Here is an 18,084-nt window from a genome sequence, read left to right as displayed (position 1 = left end):
GCATAGGTGTAGCAGTACTAGTTGGCAGCCACATGTTCAAAGCCAAGTGAGTTTTAAACCTTTCAGACACAGCACAGTTTCATGTAGTTGGTTTTATAGGTTATTCATTGGAGAATCTAATCCTGTCAGGAGAAACCAATTACTAAAATTCATGACTTACATACAGACTTCTGGTCTTGGTATACTGGCAATCCACTACTTCAGGAAATAACTGAAAAGCAGTAAATAGGGCCACATATAAAGTCTTCTACAGTACGTCTAGGAGTGAGAGTTTATGTAATTTGCCTAGTTAAACAGGTACAAAACTTGGATCACTGAGGTAACTGTGATTTGTGCTGTTAATCTCAGCGGGAGGTTAATGTATTCAGGTTAGTATATGTTTTTAAAAGTCAAATACAGCTGAGCCCCTGTCATTGTAAACTACTCAGAATGAAAGGCGGTAAAGAACAGCTGCTGCTACACTAGTTGGGCATCACTAGCAATGTCCTTCCCATTCACCTTTACTGTCAGGAATAAAATGTAAAAACATTTAAAAAATGAGACAAAAGTCAAGTAGATAATTTTTGGACTCCTAAAGGGTATTAAAGGAAGCATGTTCTAATTCTGGAGGTCTTTGTGTGAGAGGGACTGCTTTTTGTTTCACATATAGTGCAGCCAATATGAAGAACTTGCTTATTGTAAATGGGCTTAGAAAGATAGGAAGCATACAGGGGGCTTTAAAAATCATGATCAGTGTAGTCTTGGGTTGCAAGCAGAGTGCCAGAGCAGACAGAGATGTATCTCACCATCTTAGTGGTGTTAACAAACTGAATTTTACTGCCTCAACAATTAATGAGCAGAGCCAGGACATTGTGCCACAGAGAATGGAGGAGTCAGGCTAGAAACCTGGGTGAACATCCCTGGAACAGTTGGTGTACTGCTGCTGAAGGAATGAGAGGGGCTGTGGCTGTGGCACAGACCTCAGTCCTTGCTGAAGGCAGTGGCAGCAGCAACCAGCTTAGCTTTCCAGGATTTATGGAATACAAAGTAGTGGAGCCATCTGTGACAGTTGCTGCCTCTGTCACCTGCCTGCTTTGCTAGTACCTAGGGCCAGCCTTAGTGGAGACTTTGATATAGCTGCTCAGAAAAGCTTTCCTCACTCAGACAGTGGACAGCTGGGGAGTCCTCCTGGGTAGCTCTAGGCACGGTGTGTTTGGATATCTAAGGCAGGAAGAGCACTGTGCTCAGAATGAATGTCAGTTGTATTCCCTTTTCAATAACCAAGCTCCTCTGTGTTCAGTTCATTACTGAAATACCTGCCAAGCGATACAGAGTGGTGAGTTTGATGAGTGTGAGCACAGGGGAAATGAAAAGAACAGACTGGATACGAGAACAAACAGAACAAGGGAAGAACATGCAGAAGTGTGACAAGCTGGTGTCTGCCATGGCTTTCATTCACTGGGACAGTTTATTTCTATCCCAGTGTTTGTTTGATATAGAAAATGTCAAGAGAACTGCAGGGTTCAATGATGTGGCTTTTTTCAGATTAAATTTATGTACAAGCCAATTATCGAGTACTAACTTGATTACCAGGAGCAAGTGTGACAAAACTGGCTTTGTTTACTTTATTTGTAGCACTACAGCACTGTTAAAGGTCAGAGTAACTGTAACTAGTCCTTATTTCCAAAGATCTCTAAGCAGTGACTGTATATATGCTCTGTGCTGTTTGCAGGTAAGGCTTCCTACTTCTGGCAGCACAAGTAAGTCAGGGCACTGAAATTAACCTCCAGTAATAATAGTTAAAGTGCCAGTCTTATCTTTTTACCTTACAAGCAGAAGAGATGATCTCTGGAGGTCCCTTCTAACCGAAACCATTCTGTGATTCTGTAAGTTGTTTTTTGTTTTTTTTTTTCCTGGTAATGTAGCTTCATTATTGCCAAGAAATGGTGTTCAGCAGGTTTTTAGACCTACTGCAGTTGTTGGCCTGTCTGCAAAGGCACTAGTTTCTGATCTCCAGTACACAAAGACAGATGGGACTTCAAAATAATATACTCCCTATTAATAAGTCCTTATCGTCTAAATTCAGTGATATAGGAATATAAACCATACTGACTTCATCATCAGAATGGGATTAATATTCATTAACCTTTAGTGGAGCTCCTATGCCTGACCCTTTTGACAGTTTTGAAAATCTCTCATGGAATATTGCTATTTAATTTGATGCATCAAAATGTGTTTTGTGTTCAAAACTTAATAGCTTCCATTTAACAAATGTCAAGCCTTGGCTGCTGTTAGTTCAGAACATAGTGTCCTCTCTTGTGACATGAGCTTAGACCACTAATGAAGTGAGGAGCAAAGCCTGAATTAGCTTCAGACAAATATCATTCCCAGAACGGACTGAAGTCAGGTATAAAAATATGCTCTGTAGACACACACTTTGCTAAAGTTTCCTTTTGTAAGTAATAGATCCCTTTAATATAGTCTGCAAATGATGCTGCATAAAAAAGGTAATTTCCTTTGCAACTACAAAAATCATTTCCCAGCGGCATTTTGCAAGCATTCACCTAGCTGGAATGCTCTTTATCTTTCTTCCTTTTAAAATGTCAAGCAGATAAAAGTCTTCTAAATAGCATCCTTTCCTATTTTGATTAATTTTGCATAGTATTTTCCCAGAAGAATTGATACTTACATAAACCTGAGTTCTGATTCTCTTCTGACTAAGACTTCCCGAAGTCTCTGGATCTTTGCCATCTCTAGCTCAATTTCCTCAGGCATCATTGTTGTTTCAGCCATTGAAATTATGTCAAGTTGATCTGTGTGTGAAAGAAGAGAGAAAATGAATGAAGCTAGTCCAATTGTTTTAACAGGGCTTTTTAGGAATGTGAATTTAATCACAGAGCTATCTGGCTATGGGGTAATTAATGCAAGTAGTGGAGAATAGCTGAGTGCTCCATTGACTGCTTTCTCCATTGTTTTGCTTATTACTTTCAATGTAATCATTTTGCAGTCAAAGAATCCCTAAACCAAAGTGACATTCATTTCTAGTCAGAATCCATCACACCTCTGGGGAATCCTAACCCAGTGCATAACTTCAGCTACTCTTCCTTAATTGGTATCACTACAAGCTTTAGTATCACAACAAGTATAGCCATAGCTACAAAACTCATTCAAAGCAATTACTTGCAACTCTGAAGAGTCTTGTCTTGGCCCAAGTGCAGGCCATGTAAAAAGCTGCAGGTTTCTCATTTTTAATTCTTGTAACTCTCTATGTCATTCCACTATCTCAGTGTGAGCAACAGCCCAGACCCACTACAGAAGAGCCAAAGATGTGGATAGAAATGACACAGGGCCTAACCCTTCATAGAGCTGAGTGTTCCTACTGAGGGCACTGATTCATTTCAAACAAAATTTCATTTAAACAAGATTTTAGACACTAACATGTTGAGTGCCTTCATGTTTTGGTACCCAAATGCAGACATACCCCTGAAAGCAGGCCTGTTTCAGCCCTATTGGTTTGAAAAATAAAAAATGGAGAGGTCAAAATGTATCATCCATGACTACGCAGAAAACAGGAGACAAAAAGCTGCTTGATTATTATGAGACAAATTCCAAAGTTTCTCATGACAGACTAAGCTGAGAAGAATTTCTGACAGAAACTTGGAGTAGGAACAGAACTACAAAGTCTCAGCAAATACAAGCTCTGCATCGGCATAGTTCATAAACAGCTGTTCTCTCAAAATGGAAGCAAATTAAAGAAATTCTGGAGGATATAAGGAAAATAAATTTGTCCCTAATGTTTTTTTTTGTTTGTTTGTTTGTTTTAAGTTATCCTGCTAGTATTGTCTGCTTTTTTTGGCTTCAGTTCATAATGAAGTGGATAAATAAATATTAAAAAAGTGACACAATCTCTCACATGAGAGAACAGCCATTTCTCCGCAGTTGTTTTTAAAACTCAGATTGCAAAACTGTTGGTAAAGTAAGGCTATCTTGTGTGTCTGAACACACAACTACTGCCTGTAGAAGACGGAATTTCCTACCAGAAATCACTCTGTTTGTTGGGGCATATTTACTGGAGGTATAGCCTAGATGTCCTAAGAAGCCTTGTTCCAGTTCTGTTGTTGATGGCTAGCTCCACAGTGTAAAGCTCACGCGTCTTTTGAAATCCCAGCCACGAACTTAGGTGTTGAAATAGAAGCTTAAAAACTTGGAGCCTCTAGACATGTTTCGGGAAGGGTGAGCCCCAGTGAAAACACCCTCAGGGACTGTGTCCAGCCCCCCTCCCCTCATACCCTCAACCACATTTGGGAATGAGGAACTATACTATAGTGAAGTCTGGAACTTAACAGCAGAGCACTTAGCGTGCTGTCCTACCGCTAACAGGAGGTCACAATTATAATACAATACTTGAGATGTTTTATCAGACAGCATTTCAAAGAAACTAGGACAAAGATTCTGTAAGTGTAGTTCTGCCCCTTGTTGCTTTTCAGTGCTGTGGAGTTATTTTAACTGCCTGCAGCAAAGTTAGCTTTGATGTAAATTTATTTTCCAAAAATATGAAGCAGGAGATGGGAAGTTATTCTGATGCTACCATGAAATAAAGCCATTAATACCAGTAATTAGAAGGACAAGCCACAAGTATCACACACACACACAGATATATGCATATACATTTTAAAATTAGTTCTCAAGAGCTCAGGAAATAGGGGAAAAAAGGAAAAAAAAAAAAGGAACTAATTTATTTCCACTCTGCAACTGTAGCCGTAAGTGCCACAGTATTACCCCTTGGATCAGATCAGGTATCATAATGTGATTTCAATAGTTCAGGAGGGGAATCATGGACAAACCTTATGCCACACATGCTTAGAGCCAAGGCAAGAATTATTGTGACAGCAGTAGTTTAGTCTGACCTCTTGCAGAACAGTCACAGATTCTCCTTCACATCCCACTCAACGTGTGTTTGAACCAGAGAAAATAGTCTTGAAAGCTATCCAAAATTATGCAATGATTTTAAAATAATCCAAAATATAAGCAAGGCACCACAGGTTTGAAAGTAGACGAAATAAATATAGAAACCATAAGATCTTAGTTCACAACCTGTCTGTGAACTTGGAGATGCAGCTAGAACAATACAGACGTAGAAGGAGTAGTGGAGTTTATCTCCATAGCAGCACATGTGCTGTGAGCATACTGTAAAAAACTTAATTCTCATAGAGATTTCAGACTGGAAGGAGTATTAGGAAGAACTGGATTAAGGCAACTTGGAGACAAAAAAAACAGAGCAGTTGACATAGGAAGGTATTTGAAGGTAAGAATACAGAGAACTAAGTATGGGATTCTGTGGTGCTGGAAGAGATTAACAGCCAATTCTAGATGGGTATGCACGGTTTTCCAAGGAGGAGGGACTGAAGGATATTGGCCCTGCTTTATGCATGTTCACTTGTACACAATTAAGGAACAAAATCATTTTGCATCTCCAGCTTTATCTGGACCTCCCTTCCTAACACATAAAGACTAAGTAAGCTCCTTTCACAGCTGCTAATTTACTTTATATAGGGGAGTCCATAGGTCTGATAAACCCAACAATGCTGCAGTATGCCACCCACTTTGGCGCTCTCTATAGAGTACACATTTTTAAGGCAGGCTTTGAGGGGAAAATGCACAATTAGAACACAGTATTTCCTGAAAATCCTGAAACAGTAGAGCACAAGTGTGCAGACACTCTGGAAATACGAGCCTCTGAAGAGATCAGGATTCCCACCTCACACCTTCACCTGTTTGTATATGAATTTCTCTTCTAACTTAGTGGATAATTGGCCTACCTGGCAGCAGCAATTCTAATGGATAATTATTGTTCAGAAAATGATTTGTGCTCCTGTGATGAAAGCTCTTGGGAAAGAATATGTTAACGTTGTTAAGGCTTCGAGTAAAGTTCTAGCTCTGCTGACACCTTTAGTACTCTGAGACATGATTCTGAACAGCTTCACACAGAAGCCTCTTGCCTTTTCATAAAAGAAAGGAGAAACCTTTCATTTTATTTAGAGCTGGCATGCATTAGTCAACTATTTTTTCACGTATATTATTATTATAGAAATCAAAGCTCTGTTTCTGGTAATGAGACAAAATTCATAAAGCGAAAGTGGAGACAACACAGATTAGTCACAGCTAGTGACAGGACTGAACTATTCTCTGAGCTCTACAATCTCCAGGATAATTTTCAGTGACAAAGAAACAAGTACAATATTATTACTGTACGCACAAAAGGATATTAACATGAAAATAATTGCTGCATAGAAATGAAATTATCAAGCTACTACATATAATGAGCGGGACTGAAGAGGAAGCTACTTATGCATATTTTTGCTTCAATTTAAATGTAGACTGGTATAGTTAAACTGGGCATTAACTTAATGATCACACTGCATCCTCAGTGTGCCAGCCAGAATTGGAATATTAGCCACCTGTGATGAGAAGCAACAAAAAATAAAATGCCTATTGAGTTGGTAAGTACAAAGAAAACTTTAAAAGAAGCCTGAAGCAACAGAAGGAGAAATGGGAGAACACATTGCACTTGGTGTCAATAGTTTCAGACAAATTGGTAAGAAATGCTGTATGGAAAAACTAATCATCAGCAGAAATCCTACTGCTGTCACTTGATGCAAGCACCCTGTTGTCCACTGAGCAACTCCCTGTGCTCTAGAACCATTGGTTTAATTATAATTTCAGGGGTTTGTTATCATCATCTTTGTCAAAGTCAGGGGCATGGAGAATGTGAGGTGTATCAGTGATGCAAACAGTTATGAAACCATGCCTTAGGAACCCAAAACTATGTCATTGTTATTCTGATAGTATTGTCATATTGAACAACAATCAGAGCTCTACCTGTAACAGTGCCTGATTTGCAGTAGAGGCAGTAAGAGCTGAGCAATGAGTTGCTTATGGATACACAGCAAGTCTGTGGCAGAGCCAAGGTCTGCTGGATCTCAGCGTCTCTTCAGGACATCATTTATCCTTTCCCTTGCTTGTGAGTTTGCTGCACTTGGAAGCCATCAATCACTCAGTCCTGAAGAATCATCTGAGTCATTTAGCAACAGAGGAGCTCCAGCAAAGGTAAGGGTAGTGACCCAGCTACCCTGCCACTTTTCTTCATCTTTGGCATGAAGGAACTATCTTCAAGGAGACTCTGATTAGTCAATCCATGACTTCTGAGAGCTCTTGAAAGGATTGCAGTGCAAACCAGTTGCATGGCTTCTCAAACGTAGACACCACTCAGCAACAAACCTGCTGCTCAGCCCACCCAGCTACAGTGCTTCAGTTGACAATGATTTTAAGTCATTGCTGTTCCAGACTGGATTTAAACTGAACAATTTGAGGCCTATTTCCACTCCCTTAAATTGTCCGATAATAAAATAATCTTTGTTAAAATACTGTTAATGGCTAAATTTTGTTCCAAATTTGGGTCAGCACTGCTCTTTCTCAAGAGCTGAATGAAATTCTTAAACTGATCTGTTTTCACTGAAGTATATTAAAGGCTAATAGAGCAGCTCCCAGTGCTATTTCAGGTATCAAAATCAAGACTTTCAAGACTGCTGTTAGTTGATGAGCCAAAGCAGAAGTAAGCAGGAGGCACAGGTTAGAGGCAGATGAAAAGAGAACCAGATGGTACAACTTAAAAAAAGAACGCTAGGTGGAAACCAAAATAGTTCCATAATACAGAAAAATAAACTGGTATAGTACAAAATATTCCAGATAAAAAACGTTCATGTGAAAAGAATCAAATTATCAGGATTGTTCATGCAGCTTGTCACTAGCTTGTCACCTGGAGGCATGACTGAGTAGTCTTGTAGCCAGGCCTTTTGCTATACCATTTACTTTTGTCTCAAGTGTATTCAGAGGCTCACATGCCATGGTGGTGGTTGTTGTTGTTGTTTTTTTTCTTTTTAATTTAACTCATCTGGGGCAGGATGCAGTGGCAAATAACTAACCCATGCAGAAAAAGCTACATCTAATTACTCATTCCTAATCTAGCCTGCTGCAGCATTCTATCACTGTGAATCCTAGCAATGATTAAATTTGGCATGTCTGTGGAATGGTGTTTTTCAATGGTTTATGCTGGAATTACCATATAAATATAGCCAATAGCTAAACACGGCACAAGCAGCTGCAATGTATTTTGTTCCTGGCTTCCCTGACAGGCAGGCATTTTAAAATGGGGAGACTGTGGAAAGGGTGAAGGTGGTATAGGACAGTTCCAGCGTGGAAGTGACCTAACTGTCACGGCTCTGAGCACATCCCACCACTCTGGGTTCAGAGCTGGTTTGGTTTGGACATGGGGCAGGCATCTGACCTTGAGAGGCTTCAGCAAAGGTTCCCCATCCTTTCCCCCTCCTTTTGCTCAGCAGCAGATTTCAAGCTGAGACTCTGCCCACTCCCTCACTCTGAGACCTGGACTTGACTTCCAACTTGGAGCTGCCTTGTAACTGGGGGTTTTGTCTGGAGATCTGGACTGAGCTGGCCCTGGGCATTGTCACCAGACCTGCTCTGTCCCCTTGCTCAGACACCACTGGAGCGCGCCCTTGCCAGTGAGGATGCTGCCCCTGCCTGCCTTGTTGTGACTCTCAGCACAGGGCTCGTTTGGGCTATAGGGCTGCCAGCCTTTGTTGTACCCAGTGCTGATCCTCCCGCTACAGGTGGAAATGGAAATAGTCCTCATGACTGCAGCAACCCTTGGAAAAAGGCTCATTTCGTCAGGGTATCCCTTTCTTTTGATGATTGCTGGAAACATTCCAAAGGAATCTGCATATGTAAATATAGAATATAGCAACCTGTACCAGATCACTGCACATCTGTTTCAAACAGCAGCGTGCAGCCATATTGACTGCTTCGATGTGGATTACATAAACTCTGTGCTTCACATTTTCTCCTTCTGTGAACAGTGTTAAGAAAAGTTCTGTACTGTCTTGAGTCCCAATGCCTCTGAGATTAAGGCCCCCCTACACACATCCCAGGAGTCAGTCCTCTTCCTGCAGAGTACGGAATACAGACCAGTTCAGTGGGTTAGCCTAGGAAATGCTGCAGGCTTCTCCCTCAGGGCAGTCTCTTCCCTCTACTTGTCAGCTGGCCCTCCTGTTTCAGCTCTTGCACTGAAGACAGACTGGTGATGACAGCCAATTTAGTAAACGTTGGAATCACGCTGCTGGTTGTATCAGGCCTCAATAACCAGCTAATAGGCTACACCAAGGCAACGGGAGTGCACATACCTGATGAGTTTTAACACTGGGAAATAGTAATCTCTAAAGATGGCAGTAGTGTGCGGAGACTCTTACTGGAAGAGCAAAAATGTAATGTTCTACTGCCCTTATATGTGCTAAAGTTCTCAGAATCACTTTGCCTCCATCAATAGCACAGAATACTGGAGATGACAGAGTTGAATTTTGCTTCTAGCAGAAAGCTGAAGTCTTTTTCTTTCTCATTGTGGCTGTTACAGCTTTGGAATCCATTTTAACAACAATGGCAACACCATTATTCATTTTGGAATCAGTGATACATAGGCGCCATGAAATGCACTTTGAGCTTACACAGTCTGAGCAGATATCCTTCTTAGGTGGCTGGACGTGCTTTGTTCTTGCAAGTAATGGTGGCCAGAAACGTTCTGACAAAACTGAGTCTGCCAGTGAAGTGGAGTTCAGAGTATTCGGGGGATATATTTTGGATTCATTAAGTTTACTATCAATTCAAAGGGAATTAACTATCTGTGCGAAGAGCCTGTTTTTCTGTCAGAGAATGGGGAATCAGAGCAGCCTTGCAGTTCTGGAGTTGCTGAATTCTCTGCACAGAGCCAGAAAGCCCTGGAAGCAGAAGATGCAACTGCAGTCCAGCTCTCAGGTGCACAGGAGGTAATCCTGGAGCCCTGAAATACTGGCTTGGACCAAGCATGAAAGCTTCCAACATCTTTGCCAGACAGCAGGGCACCTGGAAATCCCAAGGCTGTTTTTTCTCATGCTTCATGTCTCAGGGCAGACTTCTGGGCTGGTTGATTGGCCTTACAGCCTGGCTTCACAACAGGCAGCTGTGAAATCTGGCAGCCCTAAGGAACCCCTTTGGCAGGAAGGTGCCAGAGAGGCATACTGAAAGGTGATTAAATGCCAGGATGTCAGGGAATGTCACGGTCACCAAATATCCCTTTTTCTGAACAGTCATTTGGGGAAGGAGAAAAAGAAAATGGGTGATATTCATGGGGATCAGTGGTGCATCTATGTTTCCAGTAAACCTGATGTCAGAGTACTGGCCAACTCAGCTCTCCAGTGCTCTGCTTCAAGATCATTTATGTTCTGAGATAAAGAACTAGACCTGAGCAGTCCCTTCATGTCTGTAGTCCATTCAGCAATTCCACAACCAAGAGACAACAAATTCCTGTCTGTAGAGAGACCCTGCTACAACCTGCAGAGAAGCACGACACCTCTCTGAGATGATGCAAATGAATTATCTCACATTTAAACTTGCCATTTGTGGGAGGAAAGGAAAACTTGCTTTTATAGTAATGCTTAGACTCAGTGGGAAAAGCACTGTTGCAGCATCAGCTGCAGTAAAAATATTTTTATTTTGCAACCAGAGAGAATAAAAAATACTTCTTATAATCCCTTAGGATAGTAGCTGCTTTTGCACCGATTTCTTCTGGAAATAGCTATTTTTTATAATTAAAATGACAAGATGTGATTGTAGGACATACTAGCAGCATTAGTAAAGACTAGGAAAGGCACAAGCAGCCTAAAAAGATGTATTTACTGTATGCCCAATATGGGCACTTTGGAAGGTTTGTTTCAATTTTTTTCTGAATTAAATATCACAACCGTTGGAAGAAGTCATGGGTTGATAATGTGATTATTTCTTTTGCTCTATTCATCTCTCCTCTCATTCAATATTTGACCACCTCTCAGTCTTATTTAATATTCAACACTGAATATCAAAGATAATCTGTTGTCATAATATATGACTATCTCCTGTTTTCTAATAATAGGCTACCATGACTTATAATGAGAATGTGCAGTTTTATGCAAAGCTTGAATATGTTGTAATTTATATGTATTTTCTGCCATCTTTGAATACTCTGATCAGCATTCACTAAGCATATGTAAATAACTTCAAAATGATAAACAAAACAAAACCATAGTTTTCTTCTATGCAGAAATATGAGCAGTAAGCCCTACACCATATACGCTCTGTAGGGAAAAAACAGCTGGGTCAAGGGGACAGGAAAGCATGAATTTGCCTTGCGGAGATGATCAACCCTGCAGGTCCCTTCTCCTAATCCAACACTCACTAAAGTCAACAAGAGTCTTTCACTTCAGCTTTTTTTTTTCCCTTCTTTTTGCATGTGTCATATTTAAATTGCCTTTCCAGGCATGCAACTATTTTGCCTTTGAAGAAGAGTAAGCATGAAAAAGTGCTGGAAGTTCAGGCTCAGCTTTTCAGAAATCTGTAGAAATCCGTTGGTATTTTGTGCCTAAAACTAACAACCTGATTAATTTTGTAGAACTGGGATGTGATGTGCTAGCTTTTGGTGAAAGCAGAGGGAAGAAAGAATGCCAGAAAAAAAAGCAAAATCCCAGGACAGAACTGACATTCACCATTTTGTTGAATTCAACAGAATTTGAGCAAGTCTTTAAATTACCATGTGGTGACCAAAAAACAAACCAACTAATGGTAGAAAACACCAGAGATCATGCTGTTTGCCATATTAATTCCTTCCAAGGCATATTAAATTCATCAGATGTGACTGGAAATGGATCTGTTCAAACAGTCATCTGTGATCTGAGTGCAACAGCAGAACTATAATATTGGGATTTATTTTGTCCGGGCCATTAATTTATTTTTTTTTTAAATCATTGCAGTTAGATCTACAGTCTAGACATACTACAACCTGACTTTCCACTTCAAAAGTCTCATTCTCTATCATATGACCCAATTTTAAAATTAGATAAGCAGAGAATATAAAAAGCACTGTGTGATTGCCCACTGCACTTCCAGAATCACTGCCCTCTGTTCCATATCAAAGAGCCTCTTGTTATCAGAAGATTCTCTTTGAGTAGCATATCCTGTACTTTCTTGTTCTTATCTTCAAGCTTTGACCTTTTATTTTTCATTATTTACCTTTGCAAAAAGCATGTCGGCGGCGGTCTATTCTTTCCTATTTCAGGCTTTTGTGCACTGTGGTCTCACTGAGACTTCTCTTGAAATGTGAACTCCAGATTCACAATGTTGAATATTAACTCCTTCCTCTAACTCTCAAAGTCCTTTTGGTTTCTATGGTATCATACTTGGAAATACTGCACACAGTGACTCCTTTCATGTCTGATGTGTAAGAAAGTGCCTGTACCTGCCCAGTGCCCAAGTGAGATTCTTTGTTGCTCTGCATCTTTTACGCTGTATTTCTACATTACAGCGTATTATTCTAGATTACAGTAGTGTTGCAGTGAAGAAAGGCTGTTTTAAGAACTGAACCTGAAATAAATTCTGCTTTGTGTTTTCTAATTCAACGTATTTCCAAACAGAAGTAGACATTCAGGCAGTAAAAGTGATGGTTAATTAAGGATGGTCTACAGTACTTTACTAACTCTAAGTTTTATAGTCAAATGATGGTCCCAACTTTCTACTTTAGGGACCATTTTCTGACCATGTTTCCTATTTAAAGATACCAGCACAAGCCCGTAACGGTAAATCTATAAAGATCTTGCCTCTAAAAAAAAAACATCAATTAAATTGTCTTGTTTGTTATCCTGAGAAATTTACAAGCAGTAATTATTCTTGGCTTCGTCTTTTGTCAATTTATGACAGTTCCAATTTCCTAAGTGGGTTCCTAATTATACAACCCTTTAATCTTACACTTCCCCCAGGAAAAAGCTCTCTCTAGTCTAAGAAACTACTCTATCCATAGAAGACATCAATTTGGTTGTAAAGATATCTGGAGAAAACAGCTCCTCTCTCAGTAGTTGTTCATCCTTCTTTGACAGTGAAGATCCTGTGAATCTGTACCAGTCTTGAGGGCTTGTAAGAAATTTGATGTGATGCTCAGGACATAATGTGATATTCAGGCCTACCCTTAATGTAACTTAAAATCTATACTGCCATCCTGTATTTGGATGATAAATTCTATTTGTTCTATCTTGTACTTAAGCTTTCGGTTTTCAGCATTCTCCTGACTTCTGATGCTGTCAAAGTTGTGGAACTCGTCTGCTTGTGATGATGGAGGTTTTGGTGGCCAAGAAGAGAGGATCAGGGCAGTGGAAAGGATTACTTATGTTAAATGATAATGGCTGCTGTAAGCCATTATGTAAAGAATACATTTAGAACGAAAACTAGTAACTATCCAAAGCAATGACACACTGAAGCAGTCTTTGAAGTAGGATACTGGATGAATGGAACCAAAGGTATTTTAAAATAAGATCAGAGCATTTGGGTCTTTTAAGGGTCTGCCGTCCCTTCACGGGAACAAAGCAAACAGAACTCCTGTGAATAAACTCAGGTATTGCGTGATTGTCTGCAGTTGCAGGAGGGTGGACTCAGGAAGCAGAAAAAAACAATTTGACCATTATCTGGGGCTTTACTCTTTCAGTATTCAGGTAGAATTTAACTTGTTGAGGTCCAGTGTTTCTGCAGTCAGACACTGTCCACACAGACTCCAGACTCTTTCTCCATTTAAGAAGTCGTAAGTATGCATCCTGTCAAATCAAACTATCGCGTTGAGACACCACCATCTCTGCTTTCATATTCTTCGACCTGGATCTAAGGGTGTTTGCTTATGCAAGGAACTGATTCAGTATGATAGGACAGTTTGCTACCTAATAATCTGTAACTAGAATGATTTCTTTCTAGTTGTAAATCTGTATATCATCTGGTGCTATTTTATAGTGTTATGATTACTATTTACATGTAATTTTTTTCTATCACTGAGACTTCTACTAGCTTTCTGTATTTTTATATCATGTCTTTAATCTGTGACTCACAATGCCCTGGACAGTCCCCTAAACAGACAATTTTAGGGGGAGAGAGAGGACTTTTCCTCAGTAGCACACCCTCTGGCAGCAGCTTAAAAGCTGATACAAAACATATTTACAGATCAGAAAACAATTTCAGCATCTACCACAATAAATGCCTAAGGAATCCAAAATTAATAATGACTTGTTTCTTTGAAAATGTACGATAAATCTAACTTCCTATGAAAGTCTTCCCATAAACAAAGAAATAAAAGCCCCAGGCCTGATTTGATAGCGTCTTACTGTTAAGACAGAAATAAAGAATTTTTTAACATGATTGAAGTTTGCAGGGAGTGCTTCTGATATAAAGAAATTCAGAGTATGCAGAATTATGTCCACTACCATAAATTACCATAATGAGACTCACAGATTGGGACTTGAAAACCTGTAGGGGCTTTGACATTGCAATTACAGGGCTCAACCATGCTACTTTGAAGCTGATTCCAAGACTGTCTAGGCAATTTGCATGCCTCAGCCAATTGCCATTACAGTCAATGATAACAAAGCTGCACACATCTTTTCAGCCTCTTAGAGGGCAGATGCATATAAATTAGGAAAACAGAATCATGAAAACAGCAAAGGGAGTTTGGAATTAATGTCTTTTTATAAAATCCTTTTTAAACTCAAGTCCCATTGAATTAAGAAACCCCAGAGACATTTTTCGTGAATTCACATGTGATTCTGCACTCAGCTGAAATTGAATCCTCTGTTTTAATATAAATTGCATTTCTGAGTTGAGACAGTTCTCAAGATCCAGATTCTAAATGTGGCAGGTCTCATTTTTTCCCCTTATGGTGACTGGGATAAGGTCATTACAGATGACCTGCATGCCTTCACATGGAAGCTGGTCTGCAAGTGACTGCTCAATCCTGCTTAATATCATCGCAGTACAGTTCCTACCACACATCAGACTTAAAAATCTAGCACCACAGAGTGTCTTTGCTAGTGCCTCAGATGTACTGTCAGAGAGGAAACAGGACTTGCTCAGAGACAGAATGTTTTCAGAGCAGTTATAGCACACTGGAGGGGCATCTGCAGTATCAGTGCGACCATTTCAGACTGGTTTCCAACATCCACAGGATGTGAACTGAGCTACAAACTCTCTTCAAGACTACTGCAGTCCATTCGTGAAACAGCCTGTGGTGTATCATCTGGCCATTCTTGTTGTGTGTAAAGAAGGATCAAGTGCTTTTGAGTGGGATTTGAAGAAGAGCTGTCCATATAATGAGGTCTGCAGAGAATTATGACAGACTTAACAGAGTACTGTAATTGAATTGTGCAAGAATGTTTTCCAGACTTCCTACTGTTGTTTCCAATTCTAAAAGAACTCTAGTTTGGGGATCAGTGCTGCAGTCCTTGTTGCCAGATGCTCTGCCAACAGGATTTTTCACGTTTGGCTAGTGGCTTCAGATGAGGTGTGAAAGGCATTTCCCCCAGACCACATTACACGTCAGTTTGAAACTAAGCAACCTAATTTGTTTTGCTATAACTGAAGTGGCATTTTTCCTCCTCTTTCTATGCTGTACCACAGAGTATTTCAGATCAGTGAAATACTCTATTGACCCAACCTGACAGAAGGGTGCCTTCAATATCCCAGCAAGCTTCTAATGTTCTGTTCCGGTTTCCCTCTCCTCTCTCCCCATACCCACGGATAAATAAATCTGCAGATGAGGCAAATTAGCTGATGTTGCATGAAGCTGTCTCAGCACTTAACTGCTGCTTGCAGAACCCCCCAGCAATTTAGCTCAGGAAGGGCAGGATGCTTTGGTGCAGGGGCTGGTTTTCCCTGACTTGGGAAGAGGAGCACCAGCCAAGGGGCTCTGTGTCCAGCTGTGCTCTCTGCTTCCTCCTGGCTCAGGAGGAGGTGCAGAGGAAATTCCTGTACTTCTTTCCATTTCAATTTGCACTTGACAAATCTTTTCCAGCACTCAAGAAGAGTGACAAAGTAATGGCCATGCCTATTCCCCACTTGCCTGTTTTGGGGAAGATAGAGGCCCCTGACTTGCTGTGCATAAGCAGCTTAGAGCCAAGATTTGAGCAGTTTTGGTATGGAAAGGGAGTTGCTGACTTTCTTGAACAGTTGTTTCTTCTCACAACCACAGCTACCTTATGTATCACAGCCTCGGAAAAGATTTTCTTAATTATATATCCAACCTACTAGTATGTCCCATTTAAGATACTGCCTGGAGAAATTCTCAGTACCAAGGGTAATAGGTGACCTCGCTCCCTCACAAAAGAAAATGAAAGATTTCTCCTTGCTTTGCAAAAATGATGACTGTGTGTGTTAGAAATACTCAGTGCAAAGTCAGGGATCTCTTATATAGGAAGACAGCTTTATTATGAGGGAGGTCTTAGAAAAACAATTAGCTTTTTCAGTAGCATCCAGATCTCAGTACATCTCCAGATTACAAAGCCTGAGGTCTAGATCTTTGACATATGCCGGACATGCACATCTCTGGGAATCTGCCACCACAAAAATGGCAAACCAGACTCTTCCTATGTTTCTTAAGGGTAGAAATTCCCTACATGAATTAAACATAATCTCAGGAAGAGTTGTAAACAGATCTGTCACTCAGTAAAATATTGGGATGCCACCAGGATGAAGTCTGTCGTTTTTTAAAAATGAATTAAGCTGAATTGCTTCCTTCACTTTTTTCCTTTCCCCCTCGGGTAATCTTTCCCATTCAATTATTTGGCTTTACAATCAGATTTTCCTATTCCATTAGGTGTTTATATCTCCCCTGTTTTTGTATGAAAACTTCTCACAACCAGCAGAAAACAAAAAAAGATCTCTATTGAGAAAGTGTTATCAGATAGATAAAAGACAGTCACTGTAACCTGTTTCAGCCTACTGTCCATCTGTGTTGCTATTAGCAGATTAATAATGGATCTTACAGAAGTGTGGTTTAAGAAAAACATACAGCATTAAATAATGAATTTACCTCTTGTTCTCATTTTTAAATTGCTTACATAATCATTTTTCATAGAAATTTATTGGTAAAGTAAGGATATCTTTCTTTAAACCATTTCCTCGGAAATCACTGTACAAAGTTGATCACCTCCTGGATTAAGTAGGGCTTTGTGGTGAGTGCCATTTTTACTGATCTTCCCAATCGATTATATCTTGACCTAATTTGTGTTGGTGCGGAGCAAGGTATAAACTAATACTGGAGCATTGCTGTAAACATTTCACGCTATTTTATTTGAATCTGGTTTCAGCTCATTTGCAATATGGATTTGTTTAGAAAGATACACAGCTCACAGTGACTGTCTCCCATGCTGCCTGGTTCTTTCGCCCACCAGCAAACACCAGCCGATGCCTGATTTTGCCCACAGAAATGTCATTGCTCTCCAGTCTCCTTGAAACTGTCCCTACTGTTTGTAGAGGAGTACCCAGAAACTGAGGAGAACTCTGATCACCTGTTCTAGTAGATCTAAAATGGCTTTTAGCTGGGACATTTTTCCTTCCTACAGAATAAGGAGGCCTGGGGAAATTATCGAGGGGATATTCTGTGAGGAGCTCTGTTTCCTGCTTCTTGTCTGTGGCCTCCTTATATAAACACACAGAACAGGGGAAAAACATGACTGGACATCTGAAAGACATCTCTTCTGCCTTGTGCAGAGTGAACAAAAACATGCTACGATGACAATGTTCTTTGTGTAGAGACCTGTATATGTGGAGGACTTAGAGGAGACAGATTTTTCTTGCTTACAACAGAAGGGTGAAACAGCTTTCCAGAGGGAGACAATTACCTTAGATTTACTCTGTTGTGAGCTAGACACAATTTTTAAAAAATGAAATTAACTGCTGTGATTTTCTTCACTGTAAGAAATTATCACCAAGGTATTTTATATCCAGACTATTCTACATAAAAGGTAAACACAATAGAATTTGTTATCAGTTACCGAGAAAATAACTTACATCAGCAGTTATGAGATCAGTGTAACAAAACAAACTAGGAAGACGCTTGAAAAATTGCTTTGCCTGGCTTCCTGTTGGAAGAGCTCTTATACATTCCCTTCACGTTTGATAGGGAATTAACCTGAAGTTTATGCACCATTGCATTATGCTTCT

At 40.1% G+C, this 18,084-nt stretch overlaps 1 protein-coding gene across 1 annotated transcript in view; it reads right to left on the bottom strand.

Annotated features, from left to right (window-relative positions):
• Positions 1-18,084, bottom strand: part of BMERB1 (bMERB domain containing 1) — a 50,922-nt gene that overhangs the window by 22,943 nt on the left and 9,895 nt on the right. The window contains exon 2 of the mRNA XM_080557330.1: positions 2,669-2,792. Coding sequence (XP_080413456.1) covers positions 2,669-2,792 — 124 coding nt within the window. The remainder of the gene's footprint in view (positions 1-2,668; positions 2,793-18,084) is intronic.

This window comes from Anser brachyrhynchus (genome assembly GCF_964034855.1).
Source record: "Anser brachyrhynchus genome assembly, chromosome: 15".
NCBI lineage: Eukaryota > Metazoa > Chordata > Aves > Anseriformes > Anatidae > Anser > Anser brachyrhynchus.
This window is presented reverse-complemented; position numbering and strand designations above follow the sequence as displayed.